At 37.0% G+C, this 19970-nt stretch overlaps 1 protein-coding gene across 2 annotated transcripts in view; it reads right to left on the bottom strand.

The window, feature by feature from the left end:
- R3HCC1L (R3H domain and coiled-coil containing 1 like) overlaps positions 1-19970 on the bottom strand; it is an 83064-nt gene that overhangs the window by 18866 nt on the left and 44228 nt on the right. The window contains exon 3 of one of the 2 annotated variants that reach the window (XM_021699621.1): positions 11331-13150. In XM_021699621.1, coding sequence (XP_021555296.1) covers positions 11331-13136 — 1806 coding nt within the window. In that variant the 5' untranslated portion in view covers positions 13137-13150. Of the gene's footprint in view, positions 1-11330; positions 13151-19970 lie in introns of those variants that run through there. The other variant, XM_044916575.1, reaches the window with a different exon arrangement.

Below are 19970 nucleotides of genomic sequence, written 5' to 3'. Positions count from 1 at the left end.
GTATTATACTTATATAACACCTAAGTATTCAGTGAATTCAACCAACTTAAATTTTAACTGAGTGCTGAATCTATTACAGGCCAAGCGCCATGTTATTTCCACTCTGCTTAGGATGCAGAAAAAGCAGGAAGAGAATTACTCCTCCCACCGTAACAATGAGAAAAGATTAGGTGATCCATAAAATAGTAACTTTTCTTGAATTCACCAGATGGCTGAGTATGGGAGACAACAAAAAAACTGAAATCCCAAGAGTGACAAGTCCCTCCAAAGAGAAACAGAACACAGAAACTGTTTTGCCCTTGGCAGATCATGGTCAAAGAAGTGGGCACCACAAAAGCCGGCAAGAAGAAATCAGCTAAACTTAAATTCTTAAAAACCTAAAGTGGGCTGGTCTGTCAGTTTAAAATAACTGTCCCCGAGACAAGGAAGGTCTGCAGTCATTCCAAGTCCATCCTTATGTCAGTGCCACACTGTCTTGATTACTGTAGTTTTATAATAGGTTTTGAAATCAGAAAGTTTTATGTCTTCCTATTCTGTCCTGCTTTTTCAAAATCATTTTGGCTATTCTGCTCCCTTGGATTTCCATATAAATTTGAGGATCAGCCTGTCAATTTCTGCCAAAAAAAGAAAAAAAGAAAAGGGCAGCTGGGATTTGCTGAATATGTAAATCAACTGAGAAGTATCTCAACAGTAAAAAGAAAAGATGAACATGGGATATCTTTCCATTTATTTAGATCTTTAGTTTCTTCCAACAATGTTTTGTAGTTTCTGGAGCACAAGTTTCATACTTCTTTTGTTAAATTTATTCCTAAATAGTTTTTAAATACAATTGTAAATGGAACTGTTTCCTTAATTTCATTTTTGGATTTCCGGCATTGACTTTTTGAGTTACTTTGCAAAAACCGAAACAAATCACTGCATGTCTGTGCATTTATAAATTGGGGCTAAATAATGCATTGTGAGACATAAACAATGCATGACTACAAAATGCCTTGGAATTATAAACCCTAAGAACTGATTACATAAGAGGAAGGAAAGGGGCGTCTGGGTGGCTCAGTTGGTTAAGCATCTGCCTTCGGCTCCGGTCATGATCCCAGGGTCCTGGGATGGAGCCCTGTGTCAGGCACCCTGCTCAGCGGGAAGCCTGCTTCTCCCTCTCCCTCTGCCTGTAGCTCCCCCTGCTTGTGCTCTCTCTGTCAAACAAATAAATAAAATCTTAAAAAAAATAAAATAAAGAGAGGCAGAATGGTCTGCCAGGAACATTTGATCATGGTCCTTTGCTCTAACCTACTCAGCAAAACTGAACTTACATACTTACATCCCATTTCTAAGGAAACTATTCAGTGTTTTGGCTTCTGGGACTGGTTAAATGCAAAGTATTAATAATAGCAAAACACACAATTCTTATTCTACATTTCATAACAATAGATCTAAAGCCTGCAAATTAGATACTCCTGACTAGTTTTTCCTATCAGACACCACTGTTTATCAGGGATTCCTAACTTTTCCAAGGAGGAAGAATTTCATTTCATTTCCCCACAGTACGGATTTTGGTGAGATTAGTTTACGTATCTACTAGTAACACATTTTTTGTGGAGGTATGGTGGTAGGTAGGAGGCCATACTGTTAATGGCACTTTCTCTCCTGACAATCTCAGTCAAACATGACAGGGAGCCTTGACAGTAAAGGAGAGGGGAGTTTGTGACTCTGAAGAAGGAAATGTCTAAAAGAGAACAATAGGGAATGAAGCGAGGATCAGAGCAAGACTGTGAAGGGAAGTGAGCAGGTGGAGCCACTGTCACAGTGGGATTAGATAAGGCAATACACACAGCTTTAAGGAGAGGTTCTAAGATTTCACGCACCAATTATATAGATACACCTGCGGCAGACCCGCACCGTCCAACATAGTAGTCGCCAGCCACATGTGGCTACTGAGTACTTGAAAACTATGGCTAATCTAAATTGAGATGTGTTTTATGCATAAAATACACATCAGATTTCAAAGACAATACAAAAAAATCATTAATAATTTCTTATATTGATTACACATGTTGAAATGATATTCTGGATATATTATACATTACACCTGTTTCTTTTTATTTTTCTTAATGTGGCAACTAGAAAATTTTTAATTATATACATGGTTCCTATTTGTAGCTTGCATCATATTTCTATTATAGACAATTGAAACATTTACTCTAAGAGTCACATATACTGAAGCAGTATCTGTTATACTGTCAATGTGAAACTTTCCTATTGTAAGACCTATATATGTATTTTTCTTTCTGATGACTAAGAAATGTTTGATAGAGCAACAGAGGGGAGAGGTTTTGAATTTGATTCATTCTGATCTATTAGACCAAGGGAAAGTTTGCAAATAACTCAGAGCAAATAATGTTGAGTTATGAATCACAAACATTTTAGGATTTTTTTTTTTTTTTTACCAATAGTCTGTCTTGTTTATTTATAACGCTTAAGTGAAATCTGAGTTTTCCTTCATAGGCATAACCAGCTTCCACAAAACCATTCAGCTAAATTATCTTCCCCAAAGTGAGGTTAGTTTTAAGACTCTTATAGCCTGGTAGTCTGGTCTTGAAAACAAGTCTGTAAAACAGTACCTGACTTGCTATGACTTAATTGCCTTGATCCCTTTTTGTAGAGAAAAAAAGGTGGCCAAATTAGGTCAATTAGGCATGGATCATTGAGTTTTTTATTTTTTGTTGTTTTTTGTTTGATCCTTGGTTCTTCAAGATACAAAAAGAAAAACAAAAAGTTATGAAGTTACCAGCCAGTTACTCTCTACAGACAAAAAACAAAAATATGCTACATTATTTTGGAATAAAGTCATATTTATATTTTTGTCAGATGAGCATGTCAGATGGCTGCTATTATTATCCTGATTACAAAGATGGAGGATTGCATCACCGAGAGACTAAAGGATATCCTTAAGATTACAAATCAAGTTACTGACAGAGTTTGAATCATAACTCAGGTCTCCTGATTGCTAGTCTAGTATTCCTTCCATAACATGATGAAAAGGTCTTTCAGTGAACACAATCAGAAACAGTGCTGTATTAATGTTCAGGACAACTAATTTTCTCTGGTTAAGGATTTATGGATATAAGCTATTCTAGGAAGATGGAAGGGAAGGGCAAAAAGAGAAAAGGAAGGAGGGAGGGAGGGAAGATCAATGGCAAAACTTAAAAGATAATACAAGGTTGCTGATTTCTTTCTAGTTGTATATTCTAGATAGCATACAGAGCATAAACTAAACTTTCCAAAACACTGCTGTGACCATGTCATTCCTTTGATCAAAAATCTTCAGTGGCTGTACTTAAAGCTCCCATAATTTGGCTCCAACCTACCTGTGGTAGGCAGAATAAGAGCCTCTCAAAGATATCCATGTCCTAATTCCTTTATGGTACATGGCAAAGGAGAACTGAGGTAGCGGATGGAATTAAGGTTGCTAATCAGCTGACTTTAAATTCAGCAGATTATCCTGGATTATCTGGGTGGACTCCGTTACAATCACAAGGGTCCTTAAAAGCAGAAGAACTCAGAGGAAAAGAGACAAGTGAGTCAGAGTGATGATATTAGAAAGACTCAACTGACCATTGCTGGCTTTGAAATGGAAGGGGCCATGAGCCAAAGAATGTGGGCAGCCTCTAGAAGCTGAAAAGGCAAGAGAATAGGTTCTCCCCAAGAGCCTCTAGAAAGGAATACAGCCCTGCCAACACCTTACTTAATTAGCCCAGTAAGACCCATTTTAGACTTCTGACCTCCAGAACTATAAGATAATAAATTTGTGTTGTTTTAAGACACTAGTTTGTGGTAATTTATTACGGCAGCAACAGTATACTAATATACCTTTCTAGCTTTATCTCGTGTCATCCCTTAAAATATGCTGCAATTCCAACCAAAGAGTAATATTCACTATGCCTAAACACATCTTACTTCCTCCTGCCTATTGCTTTGGTCTTATTATTTTGCAAGTGCTAACATCTGTCAGTTTGCACATCTTAAAATATATCACACCATTCTCCAAGGACATACTCAAACACCACCTCTTCTATGATTCCTCCCCTAAGTACCCCAAAGCACGTATAATCTGATCTCCCTCTACCCTTCTACAGCATTTACCTCACGTGCACTACTTTTGAAATACTCATTACACAACACCTTATATTAGAGCTGGACCTGTCTCTTCCTCCAACCTCATCCTGACTGCCTAACCACCCACCCAACATTTAATGTATGTTCAGCATCCATTACAAAAAGAACTTGAATTTCAATATGTAATAAAGTTGTATTAAACATAATAAACCACTTTAAACTATAGGTGTGTCTGTAAATTTAAACATGGGGGCATCAAGTTACAGGGACAAAGACAACAAAGACTTGACCACAAGTTGGTGGTATAACATGATAACATTACTTACAGAATTAACCCATACAATCAATTCTCAATTACATAGGTTAGTTTATTCAAGTTCTTTGTTTCTATTTTTCTCTTCCCCTTATATCTTGTGGCTACATAACTGCTTATTAACTCACTTTCTGTTGAAGAAAATCAATTTAAAATGTCATTATTTCCTATAAACCTTGATAAATTAAAAGATTTGGTTGAACAGGTTAAAGCTATAAAAAACAACAACAAAAAAAAGGTTTTTGAACTATCTGGATTTAATTCTATCTAAGGTATGCCAGTATCACAGAAAGTTGAGGGTAACAGCCAAGAATTTTTCACGTCGGTCTATGGTACTGTGAATAAACCAAAAGCTAGAATTAAAATGTTTTACCCATTTAACGTCTCATCTTTGGCAGACAGGGAAATAACACTATTAAAAAAAAAAAAAAAAGTATTTCAAATTTTTTCAAATTTCTCATGACCCAAATTAAAAAAAAATCCAAAAGGAGTTCCCTAAAAAGGTAATACCAATAAAGTATTACAGCATAAATATTTGTATGCTATGCAACATAAATGATAGCTTCTAGCCCTCTTTTGTACTATTCTGGACTTACGTCCTTTTCAACAGAAGGAAAACTTGACTTTTAAACTCTAACATTCTATATAGTAAGTATAAGAGGAGATAATGTCCCCAGTGGAATTCCCTACCCACAAATAAAATTATCTACTATATCTAGGCTACGCCCCCACTGACCTTACCAGGAAACCAAAGCCGGAAAGGCAAACTTTGGCTTCATAAAATTTGTAACAAGAATGGATAGAATGCCCTGTAAGGTGCCATCTATAGGTTTCTCTAGAATAGGTATAAGCAGTATCTCAATACCTCTGATTATCCTCAGTTGGAGAAAACCATGGCCATAGCTTTGGATTAGGCATAATTAAAGGGGGGGGGGAGGGGGAGAATGATCAAGGAAGCAGAAAAGGAAAAGGGCAAATGGAAATAAGAAAAAAGCTATAACAAGGAGACACGTATGGTGCCCAACAACTGGTTCAGATGATCATTTACTGACCCCAGTGCCAGAGGATAAATTTGAGAGCTAGAGTTCTCTCCCATGGATAGTAATGTATGACACATGAATATATGGGCAAAAACCAAGTGAACATCCTGAACCAACATGGACCTGACTCCTGTTCAGGCAGTACGTTAACATGGCAGACTGATGTTGGCATCCTTGACAAGATGCTAAAAAGATCCACCAGATTTAATTTATAGTCAAGAGAAGCACTAAGAAGGCAGGGAGAACATCTCTATTTCCTCCTCTTCCCAGCATGATTGGAAAGACTAGATGGAGAGATGCCAATAATGAAGTAGAAAGACTAAGACCAGACCACCCAAGAATAGGAGACTGCTATAGGTTTGAATCTTCCAAACTACCCCTGATAGTTTGACTCAGGTACTGCTATGATAATCAGTGACAATGGCTGCCCACAAGACCTAAGAAACACTGCAAAACAGATAAACTTAGCATTTACTGCCATTCCACTTCTTGCTTAGTTTCTCTAGTCCCTGATTATGCTCCTTTCAGCTACCTAAGATCCTACATCATATCTATGCCAGTTCTCCGAAATAAAATTTTTTTCTTTGTTTATTACTTTATAGAGTATTAGCCCTTGCCTATCTGTCCCCATCAGGCAACACGTATGTACTTCTGACCTTCAAACTGCAGACTCAGACCCACTGCTTTAAGAAATGAGTCAGTCTTGGGGCACCTGGGTGGCTCAGTCGTTAAGTGTCTGCCTTTGGTCATGATCCCAGGGTCCTGGGATTGAGCCCGGACTGGGTTCCCTGCTCCGCGGGAAGCCTGCTTCTCCCTCTCCCACTCCCCCCTGCTTGTGTTCCCTCTCTCGCTGTGTCTCTCTCCGTCAAATAAATAAAATTTTAAAAAAAAGAAATGAGTCAGTCTTGTCCTGGGCAGGCAATATAATAGCACGACCCATCATCTGAAGGATCAGAAACATAGTCTTCGTGCATTAAGCCTAGGATCCAGTATGTCTGGGTATCCTCTTGGCTTTTCCTCAACAATCTCAGTTTTTGGTCAATTCACACAAAAGATCTGTACAAGTTGCTGACTAGCATTAATTTCCCTCTGTCCCTAATGTCCCAAAGGCTTTATTGCAAATTTATACCTCCTCACACCCCAACCCCAAATTCATAACACAAAACAGTCTGAATTTAAATATATTTTGACTGTTGGCTACCCACTTCAGGAGTCAGGCCTATAGCTGGGTCCCTCTTTTCCTTTCTAACACTCCCTCCCCAAAGCCCAGCAACAGAGTATCCAACGTGCCCTACAAGAAATTTCTGATACAAATGATTACATTAATTCAAATCAAAGTGTAGATGAGTTTAATTCTCCTAAAGGTATGTTTCTATCTTTAACCAAACTTTTTAACACAAATGACTTTTTAATTTTGGGATACAGCTCTTAGTATGTTTTTCTCCTGACTGGGGTAGAGTGTACACTCTGGTTCTCTTTGCCAACCCTACCATTTTCCCCTCCCTGCTACTGAATAAATGTTATGAGTTATATCACTACTCCTACCCCATCTGCCCCCACTATACCCCACATACCGCATCTCATGGAGCTCTCTAAAGCAAAAGCACCGCCAGGGACAGAGTAAGGCACACCAGGAATCTCTGAAGCTTCAGACAAGAATGCCTCCTTGTACCGATAATAGAGGCTTAGAAATGTTTACCTCTCTTTAGTTCTGAAAAAGCATCAGAAATTAATATGCTTTTGGTGTGAATGCAGATTGAGAGGAAAATAATATTATGCAACAAACCTAATGGAGCTCAGATGGGAGATTTTTCATTTTAGGAGATGTCTGGCTTAGAAATGAGCAAACTATGAGCAATGGTATCCCCTTAACATTCCCTCTTTCTGTATGAACCAGACATCTAGTCATCATCCACTAGTGGACTGAACAACAAACAGAGTACATAATTCAATCAGATTCTTCACTGGATGTCCCAAGTGACTGCATTCAAATATACGGCATCTGGAATCCTCATTTAGGCAGTCAATAACATATTAATTCAGATATTTTAATAAAAATATTAAGTCTATTAAAATGAGTTGCAACCAATAATAAAAGGTACTGTGAAAATAAAAATTAAAATAGTAATAAAACAGTGAAGGAGTTATATGGGAACCCCGAACTTTTCAGGTTTTTTTTCTGTAAACCTAAAACTACTCAAAAAACGAAAATCTATCAACTTTAAGAAATAGAAAAAGAAAGTAGAAATTGGGAACATACAACAATCTCTGAAGTGGGGCTTCAAATCTTGTTTAATTCTACGGCCTCAATAACATGAAACAGTGTCAACCAGTTTAGCCCTCAGGGACCTCATCCTTTGTTGACGCCACTGTCTAGATCACCCATCAGACAATCAAATTTAGGACATCTCTTATATGGTGGTTTTATATTAATTATCCTTCAGACTGTTCCTTGAATTACAGACTGTTACTATCTAATTACACGGTTACATCCTGTCTCTCCAAATAAAAGGAACTTTAGATAACTAAGCTGAGAAAAAAGCTGGCATGTAACACGGTGCCTTTCAAATGGAAGTGATAATAACCATATATATCTAGCTATTTACAAATTTATAGTTTATCAAACTCTAAGTACTCAATCTTTCCATTTAACTGCAAAGTGAAGTACCAACTATTAATGAAGTCCCTAGGGGATGGGATATGAAGGACTTTCCTCCCTTCATACTTCATATAATTTGCTTTTAGTGATTGGATTTTGAAGTTTTCCTTTCGCTTTTGGGTTTCCTACTTAACCACAGCATTTTTGCAAAGGTCTATACAGGAAGAGAGTACATAAATGTTGAGTCAGTACACACAAAGGAAGACAGTATGGGATGGCTCATGTTCCTTTTCTCTTTTCCATAGTTGTAACATTGTTAGTAGTCTTCTGTAACAAAAGGAGACTCCTACCTAAATCAAGGCCAGAAATTACCAGTGTCAAATGACCAGTGTCAAATGGCCAGTGAAGGGACCAGATGCCACAGTCTTTCAACATCAGTGTTACATTGCTGGTATCTTACTAACCCTCCTACCAATCAAGAGATTTGCAGATCACTACAGGAGGCAGCAGGGGCTATGGAAGTTTTATCTAGACAACAATAATTCCTGTGTTCCTGTACCAAGATCTCAGAGGGTTAGAAGAAGTCAGGCCAACATCTTTTTCTTTATCAATTACCAACTTAAATTTCTGGGCATCCCAAACCATGGCTTTAGGAGATTAAGTGTGATCTTTAGAAACTCATCAAGAACTGCAGTTCCAGGAATTGAGTAATGACCTATCTATGCTCTCTACCCACTCAGGCAGTATTAAAAGTTCAAATGTGCAGGAAACTGCTTCACATGCCAATGACTGTCACACCCTGCTCTACAGCATACGTCCCTGCCTACTAGAAGTATTAAACATACCTCCACGTGTAGCCACTGTCAACAAAGAAAAAGACCCGGTGGGAAAAGAGCCAAAAATCACTGGCTGGAAAGTTTTCAAGATAGGCAGACATTCGGTTTAGCCTTTAATAAAGTATGTTTGGAGCAATATAAATAATAAATTAAGAGTAATAGTCACCAGGGGGCTATTAATGTTACTGGATTTGTGACATCTTATTACATCTCCTAAAACTCAAAGCACAGGAGACCATACTTTGGAGTTGGATCCACTACTTGCATTCTCAATCCATTTCCTTCCTTCTTGCTCTCATCACCCCTTATACCTCAACACAGACCCCACCCCCTGGCAAGCACCAACCCAGTATGTGATATCCAAACACAACATCCAGGCACTGGCTGTCTTCAGCTTAAAACATTACATACTCCATTTTCTAGCCATTCCTAGCTTTAGGTCATGCAAGTGTCCTCTTTGGCTACATTACTATGCTCCTCAAAACACTGAGTGATTGCCTACATTCTTTTGCACCTATTCTAAAAGGCGTTAAGACCTGAAAAACAGAGTTGCACGCATGAACCCTCCTCCCCCATTAGAGAAGCCATATTCCTAACCGACCACCATAGAGAATCCAAGTTCCAGCAGCAATGAAATTTTGAAAGCTGCTGGAGTCCACCCTAAAAAAGCACAGAGCTCCAACTCTGCTCTATCACCTACATCCATTCAATAAATATTTACTGGGTACCATCGCGTAAAAGGCTCTGTGTGCCATGCCTTTTTTCTCAGGAAGCTATTCCTTCTCTCCTATGCATAACCATGCTCTCTACCCCTCAGGTAATCCCTTTGCCAACACTGAGACCTTCTTCCAATTCTGGGATCCTTAACTTCTCTATATTCACCTAACTTCCCACATTACTATATTTCTTAACCTAATTTGGGCCTGAAACCTCTGCTAAACAGTGTTTTTCTTTCTAGTTATGGTTGGACAGCCATCTCTAGTTACCACACAATGGTTCTCACTTTATGTGCATCAGAGTCACCTGGAAAACACATAAATATACAGACTGCTGAGCTTGCTGAAGAGTTTGCATTTCTAGTTAAGTTCCCAGATGACACTCATGCTGCTGGTCCAGGGACGACACTTTGGGAAGCAATGTCTTTGAGAATCTGATGAAAAACTGCACATACATACAAAATTTTGCATGCAATTTCAAGGGGTTCATGGATGCCCATTCACAGATAACCTTCTGCTCTGTATTTCCTTCTAAGGAATGTTTAGGACATAGTGTTTCCGACTTGACCATAAGAAGTGCTAACTGTGGTGCAGGTGCATGTGCAGACACCTAAGAATGACAAGGAACTGCTTGGTATTGGAGAGTCAGTTCTGTCCAATGGCCTCAGTCTCACGTGTCTCCTCACATCCATGTGATCGTTTTTCTGTACTTCTGGTTTAATTCTCAGAAACAAAAGCACGAATCACTTCATATTTAAAAGGCTCTCTGGAATCACTCAAATAAAACTATCTTATAGGTAAAGACATGGTCTGGTAGAAAGAACATAAACACTGGATTGAGAGAACTAGACTGAAATCTTGATTCTGCCTTTCCTAAACGTATGACCACTAAGCTTCAATTTCCTCATTTATAAAATTGGGGACTGCACAGGGAAATTATTTTTTCCCCTTCCAGACAAAGGTTATGTGAACCCACTATAAGGAATGAAGGGAGAAGTGATTCTACTATTTAAAACCAATGATTGTTATTTGTGGTTAGGAATTTAAATACTGGATAGAGAGTGAATGTCTGAATTAAGAAAATGAAAAGATTAAATAATTTCTAAAATGCCTTCAAACCCAACATTTTGTATTTATGAACTCTTAACCAGCATGTCATTATTCACTCATATTTTCTATATATACTCAATCATTTATTCTTTAACTCAGGATAAACTACGTAAGAAACAATCACACCTTCCCTTATTTTATCCTTCCCTTCTCTATTTCCTTCCCTCCAGTGTCTAACAACATTCCAACATTTCCTGGAAAAACACAATAAATATGAATAAGAAGAAGTTATTCTCCTCCCTCAAATAGGCTTGTGTAAAATAAATCTTGTCAATGCAGAAAATCCCTTTTGAAGAAGTTTCCCTCTGTATTTCCTCAACAGATAACCAGAATCCATTAAATTCATCCTTAATCTATTCAGTAAGATCTCTCAGGACCTGGCTATTATAAATACAGCTCAATTTGGTATGTTTTACTTTGTAAAGATCTACCAGGCATTCTTTTCTCAATCTACAATCTTGTTTATTGCAGGAACCCTTAGACTGGATGTGATATGAGTGAAGGTTTGGGTGTACACAAATATCTATCAAAATTACCCCCAAAATACCAGGCTCTATAAATCTATAAATTATGTAAACATTGAGCAACTTCTACTAAACAGACCTCTTGTAGAAGACGTGGATCCAGGCAGTCACCATCATCATTAAACAAAGACTCCCAGCTCTCCTCGGTAGCAGCACTTCCCTCCACACGAGACATTTCTGTTGCTTTCGGTTCCATGGATGTTTGCATAGATACAGACTCTATATCAGGAAAGGATACACCAAACTCTACATTCTCTGAGGCATCTTCCTCTTTTGTTCTGAACTCTTCAGCAGTTTTCAGTTCATGCAATGCCTCTGTTATATCACCAGTACAATCTAGATCATTGCCCAAGGCACTATCTGAAAGTACTTTTGTCCCATTTAACAGACTGAGTTCAGAGTCCAAAAAAGTGTTACAAGTACTACCAGCAATCTTCTTTATAGGTAAGGAGGAAGCACAATCTGACAAGCTCTCTATCAACTTTCCTGTTGACTCTGTGAAACTAGATGAAATACTCTCAGCATAAATATCTGAGCAAGCAGTCAGATTGCTGAAATTTTCCATGTCATTCCCACTTCTACTTACATGAAGAGGGGCTGTATCTGCACTCATTTCTAAATATTTTGAAAAACTACCTGTGTTACTACAGGCCTCATCAGCTGTCCTAACTGCAACTACACAAGGGCTGCCCATAGTTATCTGATCACACAGGACATCTGTAATGTCCATCTTACATGCCTTACTGGTAATGTCACCTACACTCTTCAACTCATTATCTGTATCTGTTTCATGAGCAAGGAGAGCTGTATCAGAAGGTTCATACTTTATACATAAGTCATCAGCAGTGCTGTCATTCTCCTCACACTCTCTAATCATTGTCGGATCAAAAATGCCATTTACGCTCTCTAATTCGCTGACTATAGTCATTTTATGAAAAATGTGATCCACAGTCTCAGGAATGGAATCTGTAGCTCTCTGACCCAAGATGAAATCTGTACTGTTGGCTACATCACCAACATTCTCAGCTCCAAAGTGTACACAAGTTTGGTCAGTGACACCATCCAGACTTCCAGGAATAGAAATAGCAGCGATGCCTCCACTGCTGGGAGTCAACATTCCACACGATGTCTGCATGCTTTGTTGTACAATTCCAGAATCAGAATTCAGTTTTACAGGTACAATCATACTCTCAGGTTTCAACACAGAATTAAAAACTCCAGGAAACTGGGATAGTATCTCCACAACCTTGGCATCAGTTTCAATTCTGCTTTCTAAACCTCCGCCTTCAAATGTTTTGCCACTTAATTCATGCCTACTGACGTCACAGAATTCCACATTTTGGAATGGTTTGTTTAGAACCCGGGCCTCACTCATTTCTGAACAAGACTGAGATAGAAGCAACTTCCCAGGTCCCGTCACATCTGTGGTTTCAACCTCCAAACACTCCACCTCCTCTGGTTTAAAATGTCTTTGTAAAGGTACACTAGGTATCCCAGGACTTGGGATGCTTTGCTGATGTCCTTGGGATAATGTTTCTTTGGATTCTGTAGTTCCCCTCTTAACACAAACCCTATCTTTCTTTCTTTCTTGAAGGCACATGCCTTTTCTTAATTTTGTTGAAAATTTCTTTCCTTCTCTACGACTGTGCTCCTTTTTATCAGGATTAATGCTTAGTCTCTGAGTCTCAGATTTGTCTCTAAAGATCGCCTTTTGCAAGAAACAATCTTCTTTTTTTTCTTCTTTTACCACGGAGCTAGGTGGACCACAGCTTTTTTCCTCATCACCTGACTTGAGCAGCACTACACCCCTTCGAGCTTTAGGTATATAAAGTGCCATGTCAGGCCTTCTGGCTCGAACTCTGCATCTCTCTGCTGCTTGCTGCATGGTACCACCTCAATCTGCAAGAAGAGAGAATAATTCAATTACCAAAGACTAATTACAATGTACTGAACCAAAAGACTTTTAAAGACTAGGTAGAGGGCCTACTAATTCATCCTACAGAAACCCTCAAGTTAAAAGAAAGTAAAACCTGCCATAAAATAACAAATGTAATCAGGTAAGCAACTAAGGAAAGTAAATTCCAAAATAACTCATGAGCCCATGAATTTTATCCATATATCCTCTTTCTTCATATTCCCAAAACCCTTTATCTCTACATCCCAAGTCCTTTTAACAAGTAGCCTTATCTTGGCTAAATTAAAAGATTATTAGAAAAGTGCCTGCCAGCTATTAAGTATTCATAAAACACTACTCTCTATTCTTAGAGCCCAGAATTTACACTGAAAAGTATACACAAGGAGGACCCCTAAAAACTCATTTGTTCAACATAAATGTATACACGTAAATAAGATTTTTAAAAATAACTTGAATGTAGGCTAGAAAATGAGACAACAAATCCAGGACTGCCTTCTAGAAGATGTTTACTATTTAATCAAAAGACCAACTATAAATTTTTCTTCCAGCAGCAATAAAAAACAGCAATAAAGCAGGATGAAGAAGAGTGGAGAACAAGAAATGTGATGAGACAACTCACATAACTGCTTGACAACGTCCACCATGGTTGGTCAATAGAAATTAACAAAGGGAAAAAATTTAACAAATGGTTAAATAAACCTTCATCTACTATCAGAAAAATACAAGAAAATGTGCCAGTCAACTTCATATTGAGTTCTTTCAATCTTCAAAATAATACTATGAAGTATTAGTGTATCCACAGTAAAGAGAGTAAGGTGCACTACATAGCAAAGAAACACCCTTATACACTCAGAAGCACTCATTGTTAAGATTTCACCACACACATTTCAAAGGAAATAGATAGTAAGAGAGAAACTATTTCCAGATCCCTAAATTCTAACCTGATCCAGAATACTTTCTCAGTGAAGAAGCTGGGCTCTCATGGTACAGGCTGTTTTCTTTTCAGCCCAGGTATATACCATGGCCCTGATCACCAAGTGTTCCCAGGAATTCTCTCATTCCTTTTCTCTTCTGATGACTTCATTATTATCTAACCCACAATTCATGATGGATTTTCTTTCTTTCCAATTGTGAGTGAATAGGACTTTAACATTTAGACATGCCAGGATTTTTCAAAAATGCCTACTTTTCAAAAACAGAAGTACTAAAGTGTATTTCATTGGAGGGGATCCCACAGACATCATGTGTCTTGATCTCAGTTAACAACGCATCTGACAATATACATCATGATGAACTTCTGCATGTAAGACGGAAAATGTGGGCTACTTAATGGAACTAGTAGCACCCACAGCAAAAAATAATAGGTAAAAGGGAATTTAGGATTATTTAAAGGTGATCTGTGTCCCCAGAGCCCTTTGAAATTCAACATTTTAAACAATAATTTGAATATAAGCAATAAACACTGAGTGCTTATCAAATCTGCAACTGACATAAAATCAATATGATTAATAAATACCAAAAATGATAAAATTACAATTTAATATCATTTCTACAATCCAGAATGCTGTGCTGAAAGCACTATGAATAAATACAAAGATCTTTGATTTAAAAAAAAATTAAACAACCCAACACTTGACTTGTGTATAATTTGCATAAAAAATGATTAAAAGCTTTTACTTCATCTACAAAGTCAATAAACCCAAAGGTAGATATGTGGATGTTTAGAAAGGCAACACAGTCTTATAGAGCTCAGAACATATACCGCACAAAATATGGTTAAAGAAACTAAATAAAGGTATACTTCTTGCCCAAAAAGGTCTAAATGGAAACATCCAAACTACCTTTATACCTGAGGGTTGGCTGCTCTACAGAAGCAATAAATGTTCTCTTCTCTGTTTCTATGCTTCTGTGTTTCTCAGAAGTCAGTACCAGAACCAACTGGTAGAAATTAAAGGAAAACATAGTTTAGCTCAATATACTCTAAGAGCTCTCCAACACTATTATCAGGTAATGAGCTCTGTCTCTATAGTGTGGATGACTGACTGATACATTAGAGAAAGAATTTCTATCTGTATATGGGTCTGGATTTATTTTAAGCATTCTTTGAACCTGAAATTCTATGATTCTATTTCTGTTTTATAATAGGCATATAATCAAAGGCTTCAAATTTAAAAGTATTTGTGCTATAGCTAATGACTTTTAAAACTCAACCTTTCTTTTTTCTTAGTTAATGCCCACATGTCATGATATGATTTCCTAAAGCTGAAAACAGCATAATAAATTTATACCATCCACTTCCTACCAATACACCGAACTCCGTTATGCCATGACCAGCAAAGTGCTGGTAAATGTTTAGCAACCAGTTTTCCACATGTAATTCAGAGTACTGGTTGATATTTTCATTGACATCAATGATGTCAACAATGTGAATAACATCGTTGCTGAAGTGGATAATCATTTTTGAATTGCAAAATATATTCTCAAATTTCTGAGCTATGTACAATGTAATAGCTAAAGACATAGCACTTTTAAGTTTGCATTATTAGCATTTTCTCCATCACCTTACATCTAGACAAGCAATAAACAATAAATCAAGCCCTGATTTATGGATTTGCCTAACTCTATGATGTAAATATTCCCACCATAGCTAATTTCAAGTTATCACTGTAACATCACTGAAAACAGAGCTGGGAAAAAGACACACAGTAGCACACCATAATACATTATTTCAACCTAAAGGTACAATATTCATAAATAATGTCAAGAACATAAATCATAGTAAAATATAGTGAAATAATTAGGAAGTGATGAATTTTAAGTTCTATTACCTTTTTATAAATGCCATTTATTTAATAAGCTATGTAATTTAATTTTTAATGATGGCTGTGTTTAACAATCAGTTTGCATAATTCCTAAAATTTTAATAATCAGCTCTCAGGCCAGTAGGAGATACTCCAATACACCACCGGCTAGAACAGTTCTTTCATAATAACTTAAAGACCTACAAAAAAAGAGGAGCATCCCCATCTTGTGGACTTTCAAGATAATGCCAATTCAGTTTAAAGCCTTGTTGTGTTTTTGTGAACTTCTTTCGCAACTGTAGGCACGAAAGGCCTTTAACACGGGGAGAAGGCCTGCCTGTCATAAACAATTTTTAAAATGTACCTTAAAAATTTCCCACCCAGGTATTTACTAATAGCACTTGATGTTTTATTTTTCTCTTTACATAGTTTTAACTTTTTTACAATATTCCACGTGCTTTTATTGGTCCACTTTGCTTCTTAACTGGAGAGAGGATCAGTTATTTGGGGTGTATTTTGCAGCCAACTTATCCTGGAATAGCCATCAGCATGCAATTCCATTCAAAATTATATTATCTAAAAGAGACAAAAATTTATTTTCTTTTATGATGGTGGGCAGTTAATTGCTAACATACACCTTTAAATTATTTTAGGTCAAACCATCTTTTTCTATACTATACTTCTGAACTCTAGGATTATATGTGAGAACCTGTCCAATTGCTTCTACGGTTTCAAATAAGAGAAAATAATCAGTAACTTCCCCTAAGTACCTCTCCGCTCCATCTTCATGAGTAAGTGAACTAGCACAAAGCAAATAAGGCTTCTACGTTTTTATAACAGAATTTTAATGCTGTTTGTCCATGTTTGGCTTATAAAACATATGGATCCCTCTTCAATCAACAACAGAGAATACTGGCACTTAAGGCATTCATTGGATAATTCAACCATGAACTTGATTTGATTCAATACTTACCAATGGCTCACTTGAGACATCTGATATTTGAGAGAAACTGCCTAATGGGCATGTTAACTATTCCTTCTTTGAGAACAAATTAAGCACTATCACTTTGTTAACTCATTAAGATACATCGTAACAACAGCATATATCTTGCCTTTTTACTTGGAAATAATTTCAAATTCACAGATAAGTTACAAAAGTAAAAATACTACAAAGAGCACCTGTACATCTTTTACCAGTATTTATCTACTGGTAATTTTATCCCATTTGCTTATCATTTGCAATCATGCATGTTCCCACTCTCTACACACACACACACACGAATTTTTTTCCTAAACCTTTTGAGGGCAAAGTACAGACATTATGGCCCTTTTCCCCACATACTTCAGAGTATATTTTCTATAAATAGGCATATTATACAGTTAACAATGTTGGCAAATTTAACATTGATACTTTTATCAAATCAAACATAGGTATTCCAATTTTGTCGGCTGACCCAGTAATGTCCTTTACAGCATATTTCCCTCTCCAATACTGGATCCAGTTTAGAATCAGGTAATGCATTTAGTTACATCTCTTTAGCCTCCTACCTTCTAGAATGTTTCCACAGCCTTTCACTGTATTTTATGACATTGATATTTTGGAAGACTGCTTCCCCTCCCACCCTTTTTTTAATAGAACATCCCTTATTTAAGGTTTGTCTGACATTTCTCATGATTCAGATTGAGGTTATACAGTCTCAGCCATATTAGGTTATATATTCTCAGAATAGTACATAGAGGGTCATATGTCCTTCTCAGGGCATCACATCTGGAGGCATGTGATTCCCATCTGTCCTTCGATGGTGACCATTATTTTGATTACCTGGTCAAGGTATTGTCCAATTTCTCCACTGAATAATTACTGTGTATTTTCTCCCTTGCAACTAAAAGCAGCCTGTGGGGTAACACTCCAAGAGCATGCAAATATCTTATTCCTCATCAAAATTTCCCCCTAGATTTAGCATCCACTAATGATTCTAATCCGATCCAATCTTTATTATGATGGTTGCAAAATGATCTTCCAACTCTGAAAGTCCCTCCACATTTACTAGTCAATCCTTGGCATTTTTTTCTGAAAGCAGAAGTAAACCATGTATCTTCACTCACCACAAATTTCCTAAGTTAAAATTCAATGTTAAAATCTGTTTTCACAGTTGGTAGATACAGGAAATGTTTACCTGAAAAACATTTTCTAACTTTTGCAAACCAAAGTTGTAAGTAACTCTATCATCTTACCCCATCTCGCATGTATGAAAAAGAAGGGGAAAAGGCATGTCTCTCAGACAAAGTTAACATAAACCCTTTATCAGGGATAGCAAACATGTCCCTTTCTGCTCTTTTCCAGAAGACACAGAATTAACTTCGGTGTACAAACACAATGATTAATCTATCCCAGATGTCTGGTAATATTTATTTATTTCTCTGTCCCTTTTTAAAGTCATCTCAAATTCCTTTGGGAAGGAAGCAAGGTACAATCAATTCATGTATGTTAATAAACAGAAAAAGGATCTTCTCTGTAACACCTCCATATCATTAATTTCTGCTCTCATCTTTATTATTTTCTTCCTTCAATTTTCTTTGGGGTAACTCTATTCTTCTTTGATTAACTCCCTGAGTTAGTGACTTAGTTAGCTTTATTCTAAAGTTTTTGTTGTTGCTGTTATTACTTCTGTATTATAAAAAATTTCAAACATATTAAAAGGAGAAAACATTTATACAATGACTCTCAAATACCCATCACTCAGCTTCAAATTATGGTCAGTGTTTCCTCACTTTATCTGTGCACACATTCCCAAATATCATTTCATTTCATCCTTAAGTACCTCAGTATCTATCTTTAAAAGATTAAGACTTCTTTTTTTTTAAACAAAATCATAATACCAATATACACCTTAAAATGGGGAGAGAATAATTCCTTATATCATCACATTTCCAGTGCCCAAATTTTGCCAACTGTCTCCCCTTTTTCAACACTTGGTTTGTTAAAATCAGGATCCAAAAAGATCTACAGACTGTCTTTTAATTTATAAGTGCCTGTCAATCTGTTTTTGTTTTCCTATCTTGCCATTCATTTGTTAAAGAAACTGGGTTCTCTGTCCTATAGAATTTCCCGTATTCTGGAGTTTGCTGATTGCATTCTTGCAGTATTGTTCAATAAATTCTTATATATAGTCTCTGTATTTCCTATAAAGTAGTGGTTGATCTAGAGGCTTGATAGGATTTCGGTTTATTTTTTTTTATAGCAAGAATATGTCTTAAATGGTGCTATGAACTTCCTATTGCATCACATCGGAAAGCTATAATATCTGATTGTCTCCTTTTTGTAATGTTAACATTGATCAGTGGGTTCACGTACCATCAGCCTGAACCATTCACCATAAAGCTTTGTATGAGACTGTCACCCAATGGTTTTAGCAACCTCTGATGAATACTGCCAAGACATACTATTTCATCAGGGTTTACAAAATGATGACATTCTAGTTGTTGTTCTTTTTGCATTCATTAGCTGAAATTCTTTTATAATGAACTTTCATCAACTATTTTGTGACTTTGAGGTACAGTTTATATGGGTGACACAGAATATTTGATTATTTATTTACCAGTTTCTGAATGAACTGGTTCCATGGCATCTTCCAAAGGTGACAAACATTTTGTTGATTTTTTTTTTTAAAGATTTTATTTATTTATTTGACACACACAGAGAGAGAGAGAGAAGGAACACAAGCAGGGGGAGTGGGAGAGGGAGAAGCAGGCTTCCCACTGAGCAGGGAGCCCGGACGTGGGGCTCGATCCCAGGACCCTGGGATCATGACCTGAGCCGAAGGCAGTCTCTTAACCAACTGAGCCACCCAGGCACCCCTGCTGATTTTAACTTAATATGTTTCAATCTACTGCAATAATTATTCTTGAAGCTTAAACTATCTTTGACCAATGGCAGCCCCATCGGGGCCTTTTTTTTACATAACCCCAAGTTGTCTTTGACAGTTTCTTCTTTTCCTTTTTT

The sequence above is a fragment of the Neomonachus schauinslandi genome, chromosome 6 (assembly GCF_002201575.2).
Source record: "Neomonachus schauinslandi chromosome 6, ASM220157v2, whole genome shotgun sequence".
In the NCBI taxonomy this organism is placed as follows: Eukaryota; Metazoa; Chordata; class Mammalia; order Carnivora; family Phocidae; genus Neomonachus; species Neomonachus schauinslandi.
This window is presented reverse-complemented; position numbering and strand designations above follow the sequence as displayed.